The following is a 12,871-nucleotide window of genomic DNA, read 5'->3' as shown; positions in this document are numbered from 1 at the left end:
ATATTGCAAGTGATCTATGAGCTACAGTATATGCCCTTCAAAATTCTCGCACACACATATTTATGCTCCAAATAAAGTCAACGATCATCATAATATCAACATATACAAGTGACAAATGGATAACAAGTACGATTTAGCATACAAAACAACACACAAAGGAATTGTGAGTTGGTGAATCACAAATATGAATTGGTTGTACAATTTTGAGGAAATAACTAGAGGAGGTAGAAGTGCACAGTGAAAAAAGAACATTGTACAGTACACATAAACATTCATCCAAAGGTCTTCTAATCTGCAGCTCACATTGTAAGAAAAACCTTGCCCTCCCAGCCTTTAATGCAAGCTTTCAATATTCAACACACTTCACTTCTCGACTTCTTTTGAGACATTTTATGGTACGTGGAATGAGATATGTAATGATACCACAAGTCCTTCAAGATAGTCGAGTTCTAGGTTGTTACATGGGAGAAAAATAGGAATAATGAAAGAGAAGGCGAGGAAGAGGAACTGCAATATTTACTCTAGCTCAAGGACAATAAAAGACAGATCAAAGATAAATGTAAAACTGCAGACTTGTAAATACAGTGAAGAAAGCTTAATTATTTCTTTTTTTTTTTTCAAACCTCCAATTTATTTACAGTTTTGGCATTATTAAAACTGTTTTGCAATTTAGATATTGAGAGTTTAAAAGTAGGGATCAAACAAATCTAGAAGATTAAAATCCCACGTTGTGCCAGATCAAAAATGCTCCTGGACTTTCAGATACTGGAAGGCAGGAAGGCAGGAAGAGGTGGTAATGTGCAGGCTTTGATCCCAGTGTAACCTGGGATTTGTAATGTTTGTGTTGCCACGTATTATACACTAGTGGGTCAGCTATGAAGGGCATAAGCTATAATATTGGGGACCGAATACAATGGTAAAATGGGCTGGAATTGGCTTTGAGTTTGACATTTTTGATTTAAATTAATATTCAACTTTACCTTGATCTTCGATGTCCAAATTCTTGATCATCCACTGTACAATCTCAGAACCTGAAAATAAAAGAAAGCACACAACACTGAATCACTGATACATCTAATGTGCTCAGATCGTGTTGAAATCATGTAGATACCATGTATTCTATTCATGCTGCTGTTTATTTGCTTTGCTTTTGTTTTTAGACTGCAATCATGTATTCTGCATATTTTAAATCTTTGTAAAATCTTTTGCCGTATTTTACATAGGTAGAGGCCTCATATAAGCCCCTTGGGCTTTTTGCCTCAGCCTAGCACATTACGAATCTCTCTTTTACATTTGTATGTTACTTGTTCTGTTTTTTATACTGTGCTGAATAAATAAATCTAAATCTAAAAATCTAAATCTAACCTTTTTGCACACAGAAGCAAATGAAATGAAGAAACAAAAACACTCTTAACCCTATCCACTGTTCCTCTTCATCACAGTGCATACCAATTCCTCCCACCTCACACAATGTAGGTACATGTAGGTTACAGGCCATCCATTACATTCTTATCTGACACCCTCTTCTATCCAGCTCGCTTTGGTTGGAGCCCCTTTACATAAATGACCAGAGGTACTATGGTACAATGAAGCATATGTTACTGTATGCACCGTATAACAACAAGCTAAAACAAAAGTTAACAAAAGTTAGTTCATCGCGTTCAACATTGCAGCAGTCACAAATAAACCTGCACTCCCCAAAAAAATGTCACACATGACCTGTATATTACTTTTGCCAAGCAAAGAATACAATTGTTAGATGATGGATGTCATCTTACATCTCCTCCATCTGAGAATGCAACTGAATTATATTCACATCTCAGAAAAAAAACATCATCGTCCTCCCCTCCAGGGGCACTTTCACACCACAGCACAACATGTGACTTCATCACTTTGACTATATATTTTCCAGGCTATTATTACTGTCTGTCATACTGACAGGTGAGGGTGTGTGGAGGAGACGAAAGCCACAGAAGGCAGAAAAAAGGTGTGAAATGGAGACATGGGGGATCTCATGCAGCGAGACAGTCAAGCCCTGTGGCTGTCTTTCTGTCCATCAAGATGCCACCATTTCCACAAGCATTTTGTCAATACGTTTTTTCTTTCACCGCACCGCCTTTCTGCCCCTCCAAAACTACAAGAGATTTTCGGTGGATTAAAATCATTAGCACAAGCACATTTTCAAACTATCAAAATTGACCCACATTCTAAGAGAGAGCTTAAATAAGATGTGTAAGTAATCCTCTAACAGCTCCGCTTTCCAAATTGATTAATATCGCAGCCACAAGGGTGTCTGTATGTGCACATGCGAGCATCAGAATGTGACAATAATAGCAACAGAATGGTAAACAGTCATAATCCCAATGATGGGAAAAAAAATGATATTTGCTGCAGCAAATAGCAGGAAACATCAAAGGGTAATATTGCCAAAGAAGTACATGTTACGGTTCGTTTTTTTAAACACAAACATGATTTATGAGTGAGTGTATATGCAATGAAATTAGGTTTTTAAAATTCTTATTTATATTTATGACATATATTCTACATATATATCTAAACCTTGATGTCATGAAAGGGTAACTAAAGGAGAGAACATTTAACATTAAGGTGTCCACCATATCTGTCATAATACCTGTGTGGGGAAAAAAAACCTTTTCTGACTTTAACAATGTTTGTCAGGTTTGAGCACCTATGGAAAACCGAAGATGAGCCGTTTCTGTGCTGTTGCTCTGTTTAACTAACACAAGGACACCTAACATAAAATGCCATAATATACCCTGATACGCCTGCGGCATACACACACACACATACTTGAATCATAAAGCCGTACGTGACAAATTCATGTTATTCATACAGAAATGTAACATCCATAAGAAATAAATTTGACCTCAGTTTTAACTGTAATAGCAGACCTGGTTTGGATCACCTCCAAAGTTGTTTCCCATTTACTGTACACCCCTGCCAAGATCAACACATGTTTCTGCCATGTGATGTACACGGGATGTGTAATGGTGACTGCAGGTTGCACACTTAAAGCAGCATAAGATTTTAATTTTAAAACATCAGCTTTAATTTCAATCGAAGGAATATTTGGTTTCTTTTAGGAATAATTGACTAGTTCCCTATTATCACCCAAAGGTAACCAAAATAACTTTGGACTTTGGACTGGTTGTCTCATGACAAAATGGTGCATCCTCTAGGACCTACTATGTCACACATCAGCAGCAATGAAACTAGCTCACAGAGCTAAAGTGGACATCAGGCTAGAGGCGAATGGAAGAAATGATGCAGGAGAATATGAGAGAGTGCCAGAGGAAGAAACCAGAAAATAAAATTCTTGTGTCATAAAAATGACTTAACCTCCATGCCTGTAGGTGGACCCGCTTAGTTAAAACAATTACAAAAGTTATTTTGTGCTGCTTAAAACACCATCAGAGCACAGGTGACATGGATTACATATAACTGGACGGCAAAAAAAACCTGTATGCATTGTGTGTGTGAGTAAACGGTCCATTAGGAAGTGGTGCGGCCATCAGCAAACTGTCTGTGGCCACATTATCAGGAGATTCAAAGGGAGAACAGGTAATTTTTAACAGTGTGTGGCTTTTAAATGTTTATCCTGTATAGTTGTATCAACACAATACTTGGCTGATACAGTACTATAAAAGAGTATTAATGTGTAGTGTTTTTACTGTAATCCAATGGTATTTTTTTATATAATTGCATGTTCCCTTTTACGGACTGGTATGTGAGGGTGGAAGCTATTTTATTTTCTCATAACAGCAGGAGGCTCAAGTATGCAACGTGATCCTTCAGAACACAGTTACTGAACAGCAATTGAAAGCAATGTGTGTGAAATCTAGCAGCAACTCCTTGGAGGCAATAAAGCATTTGTCAGCCTTCCAAGAACTGGCCATGCCCTCCAACACAACTCGGTTAGCATGCAGCAAATTTACAGAGCACAACTTGGAAAGAGTCATAGAGCAACATTTTCAGTATTTCCAAGTAGGAACACATTTAGTGCTCACTGTTTTCTGTGCAATGCTATAGTCCTCAATAGTCCTGTGATGCAGCATTGCTTTGAGAGCATGGAACTCGCACCAACTCAGTTTTGCAATTTATCCAACTCCTCTCAGTCAGAATTTCAGAATAGGTCTGATTTCAAGAGTAGAACGAAAGGTTGTAAAAAAGATGCAGAACACCAAATGGTTTTTTTTTTATCTACTTTGTCTTTGAAAATTGGGTGTGAAGAAATCTGCAGTAACAGTTTACATACTGTAAAAATAACAATTCTGATATAATCTCACTTCCTGAGTTTAGTCAGGTATGGAGCTTTGTCACTATGTTTGCACAGCGCCTTGACATTCTGGCACCTACAGGTGTGAAATATGAAATATACAACCGCCACATTTACTTAACAGGGTTTTGGGCAGATAGAATAGAGGAGATTCTTGTCCAATTATTGTCAAAAAGGGATGGGAGTGCAGAAGAGAAGACGGATGAAAGCCTTACCTGAAAAAACACTGGGGATCTTGGTTAGAAAACTTTTCACCGTTCGGATGGGGATACCATTTTTCTCATCCTGCATGCGTGCTATTACTTCCTCCATCTGGTCAGCATATTGATAGAGGAGGAAAGATGAGGGAGGAGAGAGAGACAGCAAAAGAAAGAGTTAAGTTCAATAAGCTTTCCTAAAATGTGGAGCAAAGACAGATATAAAAAGAGACAAACACATTTCTGTGTGGTTCAGCGACGTCTCTAGAGGACAGAGTGTGAAGCGATTAACTTGGTGACTTACAATCACAGCTGTCAGATTTTAAGCCCTTCCTTTGACATATCTTGCTCATTTGTTTCATCTGTCACATGCACCCAGCAGAAAGCTGCTATCGTTGACTTATACAGTTATTAACTTTCAGGAATCTAGCACTGACGTTTCTTGTCTGTCTCAATATTCTTGTGGCCTTCAAGAGTCACGCACCGTAATTTGCAGAGCAGAAAACAATCATTTCAGGAGCAGACATGTTGCATTCACAAGGGTTGTAGTAAGCAATGAGTGAGAGAGCAGTTATCTAGCACACATGCAAAGACACGCACACACCTAAAATGACACACATTACTGTGACTTAAATGCACTGGGAGTTATGGGCCTGGCAAAGCAACACAAGGGAACCATGTTTCCCAGAACATGAGGCATGGAGCAAATCAGAGAGTAGATTGCAGCATCACCTAATATGCATCAAACAGGCTGGACACAAAGCTATCGACACAGATGCCTCTCTCAGAATAAAACTATAAATATGGAAAACATGTACAGAGAGTTCATTTGACTGGCCAAAAACGGATATGTACCAGACAAACAGGAAAACAGAATCTGAAAGAACATTTATATGTATTTTTTTCACCCAATGCACATGCCACAAAACCAAATTAACACATTTCACTGTATTTACTGTAAATACAACAATTAGCTGACCCTTTTTGCAGAAAGTGATATTTTCCCATCAAAAAGGTTCCCCTCAAACACTGGGAAGTGAGAGCATTAAGAGAGACAGCAAGATGGTATGCTACTGTAGCTAAATGCTGCATTTTACCCCAGTGTTTTAAGCTTTTTTTTTTTTACACTATTATATACACTATTATAACGCGGTCTTAATTCATTTGTATTGTCACAATAATGTATGTCTGTGCTTGCATTGGGCACAGAACAGTAAATGTTATGATGTCATCAGAGGTTAAACTGCAGAAAAGAGTGGCTTTAGGACACACAAGCACGTTATATCAGCAGTTCATCTGGGAATGCAATCTGCATGAAGCAAATTCTATTTCATCCAAACGGGGGTTTTGTGTGGGTGAAAATGAATTTCTTGGCACAATGAAGAGAAAGGAGCTGTTATGATTAAGAACGGACAGGGACAGATATGGAATTGTGTGGCCTAACAACTCTGGTTTAGCAGTTCATGTACTGTAACCTAATGTTATAATGAAAGTTTGGAGCTTGTCAAATATCCTGAAGCTAGAACCCTCCCCGTTAGTGATTGCTGCCTAATTGACAATGATAGAGCACAGGCAAATGTAACAAAAGGAAATCTGCCAGTGGGAGACCAACAAGACAGAGAATGGGAAAGATGAAATGAAACACACCCTGTTATATCAAAAATACACTTTTTAAAATGCATTAGTCTATTTGTGAGGCTTTTTTTTCAGCTAAAACATTAAATAGAAGACATATTTAAATGTTTAAATGGGAATTTGCCCATTTGAACCTCCTGCTACACAATTACAGTCAGAAATTGGTTTTGTGGAAATTAGTTTTGTAGTTAGGCATGCCAGTCCAGTACACGTGCCCTTTTCTTCCTCAGCCATGCCTTTGCAGTCTGTGCCAAATGTGGTTTTGCATTGTTTTACTAAAAAGCAGAGGACATCCTAAAAAATACATTTCTTAAATCAGCATGTGATTTTCTGAAATAAGGTCAGGTAAATAAAGCATTTTTTTCTAATTAATCCCACCATCACAGAAGTATAAACAACCTTTGCCAAGGACTCTGATGTTGCCCCATATCCTCACAGAGTGTGGCCATCTAACATGCTTCTGATAACAGCGTGGGCGGTTCTTTTCATCTTTGGTCCGGAGCCACAACACCCCACCCCACCTTGTTGACCTCATCCTTATTTCTTTTGTGTTTTTTTTTGGTGTGTTTGTTTTTGTTTTAAATTCACCTTATTATCCTACAAAATTGTATCGATTCTCACTTTTTTTGAACATGTTTAAGGCCTTAAATTAAGAACTAAAAGCATTTTGAAAGAAGAATGATAATGATACAAAACAATGAAATATCATGTGAATGGACTGCCTGCATTACCACAAAAATCAAAGAAAACAGATGTTTCATGTTGCTATACTAACAACAGATGTATCATGCCGTGCTGGGTAACATCTCCAAAATCACACATGTTCAGTAGTGGTTTATGGCTGACTCTGACTCTTTTGAAAATATTATGGACCTCCGAACTTTTTTATGAGTGTGTTAGCTGACATCCAATCCTAGATTTTATTTTTTTTTTCCAAATGCAATGAAGTTTGTCAAGGAAGATGCTGAAAATATGTTCCTGCTGCACCTGTTTCTGTTTAAATAAGATTCAAATTACATATTGACAAAAAGATTCAAAGTTCCTGTTGCATTTTAGAAAAGCTTTCAACTTTTTTCTGGCAACAGCCTTTAAAATACAGGAAATCTTTGACCGGATCAATGGGAAATAAGCCAAGTACAGGTAAAACATTGAAACTAAATATCAAAGCGATATCATTGATCGCAACACAGAGGAAGTTTTAACTACAGAAAATATTGAATGTAGGTGTTCAAACATTCTTCTTTGTTTTCCACCAGCAACTAAGTGGAGAAGCTGGCAAATTTCCATCAGTGGCAGGCATCCATGAGAAGTTCAACCGATCAAGCCATAAATAATTCATGGATGTAACATCATGATTAAGTGTGGTAAGGCAGTGGCACCTAAAATAGTCCAAAAAAACAACAATTAATGTAGCCTCTATTCAAGAATTTTATGGCATTACCTCATTTTCTACATCTAAATAGCAGTATATTTCCAAATTACACTTAATTGTGTTCAGCTTATTACGTTAGAACAAATGTGCCTTATAAGGCTAACCTTCTCTCTGTATCTGTCTCCGTCTCACTACCTTACCAGCTACGGGGAGCTAGCTGGCACCGTGAGACAGAGCAAACAAGGACAACAGCAACAGTGATCAATACCTCACATACTCCCTCCTGTCTCTGCTAAGCCTCACCGCCTACACATGGTAAAATGCCACCAGCGTGAATATTTAGGATCTAAAGCTCTTGACGTCGGGGTGCTCTCTGGCTTCACGTAGAGGAAAGAAATACGGAGAGAAAAAGTTGTTCCCACCAGAGAGATGGAACGAGAGCAAGAGTCTCTATACCCTTCTTTCTCTTTCTCCATCCCCCACCCATCCTCCCACCCAGAGCTGTCTGACTGCGTCTCTGCAGCCTCTTAACAGATAAGAGCAAGTGTTTTGGCTGCACTGTGTGAATCACTGAATAATGATGGCACAGGACTCGGTACATATGAAGTGACTAACAAAAGCTCCGGATATAAGCACATACTGAGCTTCAGCACACAGCTTCAAACACTTCAAAGACTATCACTGAGGGCACTTGTGGTGCAGTCAGAATATTCTGAAGCACCATTTGGAGCATGGAAAAATTTCAAACTGGGTTTGTAAATCATGATGCCCTTAGACGTCCTTTTAGTCACTGTTAAGCACCCCAAATAAGCTTATATGAGGGACCAATTCCAAGAAATGCCAGCGGATAAAAGCGAACGTGAAAGGTATTATGGTGAGTACATCAGCAAGGTAGCAGATTCTTAAATTTTCTTAATTAATTTCTTTAAATTAAGAGAAACAAATTATAATTTAAGAAGGCTGTGGGTCTTTGAAAGATGTCGTGTGAGGACTAATGTTAAATATAGATGTGTTTCATTTTTGGGAGTCAAATTATGGAATCAACTTAGTGATGAAGTGAAATTGTGTAAATCTCTGTTGAATTTAAAAAAAAGTAAAATAATTAAGGATTACAATGCTAAATGATTGGAGTATAATTTGGTTAAGCAGAACAATTTTAAGGGAAATTTCTCTTTTTGTTTCTTTTCATATTGCAGCTAATCTGGGTTTTCTGTTGGAAAGTACAGGGTAGGCAAATATAAGCTTTGGCTTCAGCCTATTCCTTTTTCGGTTACAGAGTTTATTATTATTTTTTGTGTGAAACTGATGAGTGTAAACTTGTATGAAAGTGTTTTGTCATTTACACACACACAGTTTGAATTGCAAATAATGTAATGTAACCGAAATAAACAATTCATTCATTCATTCATTCTTAAATTAATTTTACAGTAGATCATAAACAGTCTGGACGTGTGTATGTGATGTTTTGTTATTGTTTCCTAAGAGAAGGTGAAGGTGAGGAGGGTACAAGCCAGGTTCACAATTCACTTTAGACATAATATTACTGTTTCATTCATTTGGACATAAGAGTATGCCAGGAGAAAAAGAAATAAATAAGACCAGCATAATCTAGACTGTGTCGTTTAATTTGGTGGAGCGATGAGGAATACCTCAGCGAGGCAGCTGACCAAACAGCCCTAAGTAATATGGCTCAAAATTGATGCAAACTCCTATGACCTTGACATTTGAAGTGAGCTCCACAAGAAAGCCAAGAGCAGTCATTTGTTGATTGTGCTGCACAGGAAACAGGTTGAGTTCGGGCCCCAACGAGTGATTGCTATTCTTCTCCATTACAGACCAAGATTTAAGTAGAGTAAACAAACCCTTGTTGTCTGTGATCTCAGACTTGATAAAAAAAAACCTATGAACAAACTGTCCCTCAGAAGCCCATGTGTGCTGCAGATAAACTGTTGAGGTGGCAATGTCGTTTGTTAAAGAAATCTCTATAAGACCTTTTCAGCCTTGTCATTCAGCTGGAAATGCATTTGTAGGTCATACCAGTTTATATTGGTCTGTGCAAATGTAAAAACTTCTATGACGGTGAAACAGAGGAAATTAAAAGCTCCCGTTTCCCTTCTTATCCTCCCCAACACACCTCCTCTCCCCTGGCCTCACTGACTTTGCTGTGATAGCTGAGTTGTATTCCATCAGATGGACTGGGAGAATGGTATTACTTTGACATTGTTATCTCAGGACATGTGTGCCTACAAGAACGGAATAGATATTCGTCCCAAGTCTGCATCACATGCAACTCATGCATTCACACAATGACACTCACAGCACAGAGAAGGTATCAGTCACACTGCAAAACCATCCGCACCCACAGGATTAAGACACACATACACACGCACACACATGGCACATATAAGCTCATGAACCCCAGAAGGTGGGGATTGTTGTATTTTGAAAAGTGCATCATCAGAGAAGCTGAGCAACTCGGTTAAAGTCTGGCTGCCTGAGGCCCGTGAGAGCAGCCTGAATAGCACCTGTGGCTATACAGCATGACAGCGCAGTAGATAAAACGCTCTTCGCAGTTGGTTGATCTCATTTCCTTCCTAGCTGTGGTGCTTGGTTCCATGAATGCTTCAGAACCTGTGGTGGATACAGAGATAATGCTCCTCCTTCGTTTCCTTCTAAAGCCTGTCGTGGTTAACAAGAAAGTCCAGATGCAAAATGAGGAACTGTCTAAAAACCATTAGCGTAATCATCATATCAGTCAGAAGCAAATGGATCGTCAGTATTAAGACCAAAAGTGTGTGTGTGTGTGTGTGTGTGTGTGTGTGTGTGTGTGTGTGTGTGTGTGTGTGTGTGTGTGTGCGTGTGTGTGCGGGCATCTCTACACCAGCAGTGTTAAATCATTCTCTGTCACCACAGAGGAATTACTCATCTCCTCTAAACAAGCATTTCAATATTATGAAAAAAACAAAACACTTCATGCCATTCTGATTGGAATATGGGCAAAGCACAATGAAGGAAAAGCTCGGGAAAACCTTGATAATCCTCATTATCAACAGTTAACAAATGGCAAGGAAAAAGAAAAAACACAAACACAAAATAATGTCTGTGGCTTGCACTGGTGCAGCACTCTCCTACTTGAGCATTTGAAATAAAAAATGATCCTGCAGAAAGGTTAGGAAAGTTTCTGAGCCTGTGCTGACAAGGCTGTTGAATAGATGTCATAAATGTAAGTCTTTCAGGGGTTGCCATATGAGTTACCACAGCAACACATTCTGGGACCACTATCACAAGGACATCTTTGGCTGCTTGCCATCACTCATTCATAAGAGAGAAAGAAAGGAGAGAAGCGTGGGGGGAGTGGGCATGCGGCGTAAAAGATGGTACATCTAATGCAGAACACTGCACTCGTGTATTTCCTGTTATTTGTTGGCAATTCTAATATTTTGGGGCTATAGTATCATGTATTGTGATTATATTCTATATATTATCATCTACAGCGGTGGACTTTATTCACATGTTCATGATAAACTTTGCCAAAGAACCACCAAATGGCAAAACCTGTCCTTATTAATTTTGAATATGGTAACTAACTAATCAGCCCAAAACAGTTTAGCCTTACATAAAACAAAGTAAGGGGGGAATATTTACAGTTAAGAAATAGGGCTGTTCGATTTTGCCCAAAACTAAAATTTCGATTTTTTTCTCTCAAAATCCGATTTTCGATTACGATTACGATTATTTTGTGAATTGACAAAAGACAAAGAAATGATTTCAAATATGCTGTTTTTTTATTGAACATTTGCCCCAAAATGAATGAATAAAGTGCAAAACTCTGTAAAATAAGTTGAAAAAAAGTTTTAAAAAATATAATAAAATATAAAGTTTTATCTCTGAAAAAAAAAATCAGCAAATCAGCACTTGCAAACATACAGTAAATTATATTTCCAATTAAAAAAAAAAAAGTGAAAAATCGATTTTACGAGTTTCACGTTTTAACATCGTTCTAATTACATAATCGCGATTACGATTTAAAATTGATTAATCGAACAGCCCTATTAAGAAATGACTATTAGTGTATATACTGTACATACTTCTTTCTAAAAATGTTAAGTGATTAGGGAATACCAATTGGTTAAAGTTTCACAAGCTAGATTAACCAATAGTTAACCATCATGAGCTCAGGGTTATAGATAGAGTGGAAAAGGCTACATTTATAAACCTTGGTAAGCGGATGTCATTTTGTGTTATCTTTCATACAGAATGACTCCTGAAGGTTTTGAGTTTCTGTTGTTTTTTCTTATTGCATTTTTTTTTTGTCCGTTTCACACACTTCTCTCTGCATGCAACTCCTCAGTTACCAGAGGTGTCCTGACAGGCATACCTATGATGGAGAATGGACGACAGTCTTCTTCCCAGCAGGCTGGTGTCACATGAGGAGAGGAGCAGATGCCCAGGTGAGAACGTTTCCTGGGGTGAAGTCAATTACTCCATCCAAGCTGAAGGGTTTCTCCTGTTCTGTGCAAAAGCACTGATGAGCCATTTAGCAACATCTGCAGGTTGGTGCTCTATAAGCCTCGCTCTCGGTTGGATTAATCAATACAGTTCTCCCTTTGTGTACACAATCATGCCCCACTGGGCCATCAGTCAGATGTAAGCATCTGTTTCTTAAAATGCCACTTCACCCTTTCACATTTCAGGATATTCCCTCTCTCTCTGCACATTTACTCCCTCTTTCCTCTTTGTTCATCACTGACTGCGTTTACATGCACTCAATAACCCTTTTAAAACCCGAATATTAGCAATAACCCGAATTTTGACGGCATGTAAACGTAGTCACTATATGTCATCTCCAATAACGTCACATTTTAATCGAACAGTAAAAACAAATCTGACGACACAGAGACCTCATTATCATGTCTCGTTGGTGTTTTTTTCTTTCAGGCAACCTGCAGCGATCTATTCATTTTTTATAAGAGAATTGTTCTTCTCAAGGCCCCATCCTTTTCCTCACTGTTAATATCATTAACATGTTACACAATGAATCAGATGGTGATGTACTGCTTTGTCTATTATTTCCATAGTGGAGAACGGATGAGAAAAGCCTGATACCACTGTAAATCCCTTGTGCTCACAGGGGTAACATTTTCATAGGCAACTTCTGGTGGACAATGAGGAACAGAAAGCTGTCTTTCTGCAGACATTGATTTGTTGGATGATTATTAATGGATGTTGTCAACCATGATGTCTCCTCAGCTTTGAAATGCCACTTGAGGTGTGACTGCAAGCCTGTTAATGGCTTGATCTGATTTGGGCTGAATTGTTAATGGATGGAAGTGAGACTGATGTTTACAGGCAAGCAATTAAATCTTTGAT

General features: G+C 38.3%; 1 protein-coding gene across 2 annotated transcripts in view; it reads right to left on the bottom strand.

Moving 5' to 3' along the window:
- rgs7a (regulator of G protein signaling 7a) overlaps window positions 1-12,871 on the bottom strand; it is a 58,367-nt gene that overhangs the window by 15,661 nt on the left and 29,835 nt on the right. For both annotated transcript variants that reach the window (XM_061744631.1, XM_061744632.1), the window contains exons 3-4: window positions 4,513-4,609; window positions 981-1,031 (exon numbers count right to left, since the gene is read on the bottom strand). In XM_061744631.1, the coding sequence (XP_061600615.1) occupies window positions 981-1,031; window positions 4,513-4,609 (148 nt within the window). The remainder of the gene's footprint in view (window positions 1-980; window positions 1,032-4,512; window positions 4,610-12,871) is intronic.

This window comes from Cololabis saira, chromosome 17 (assembly GCF_033807715.1).
Source record: "Cololabis saira isolate AMF1-May2022 chromosome 17, fColSai1.1, whole genome shotgun sequence".
In the NCBI taxonomy this organism is placed as follows: domain Eukaryota; kingdom Metazoa; phylum Chordata; class Actinopteri; order Beloniformes; family Belonidae; genus Cololabis; species Cololabis saira.
The sequence above is the reverse complement of the archived record's forward strand: the minus strand, read 5'-3'. Positions and strand labels throughout refer to the sequence as shown.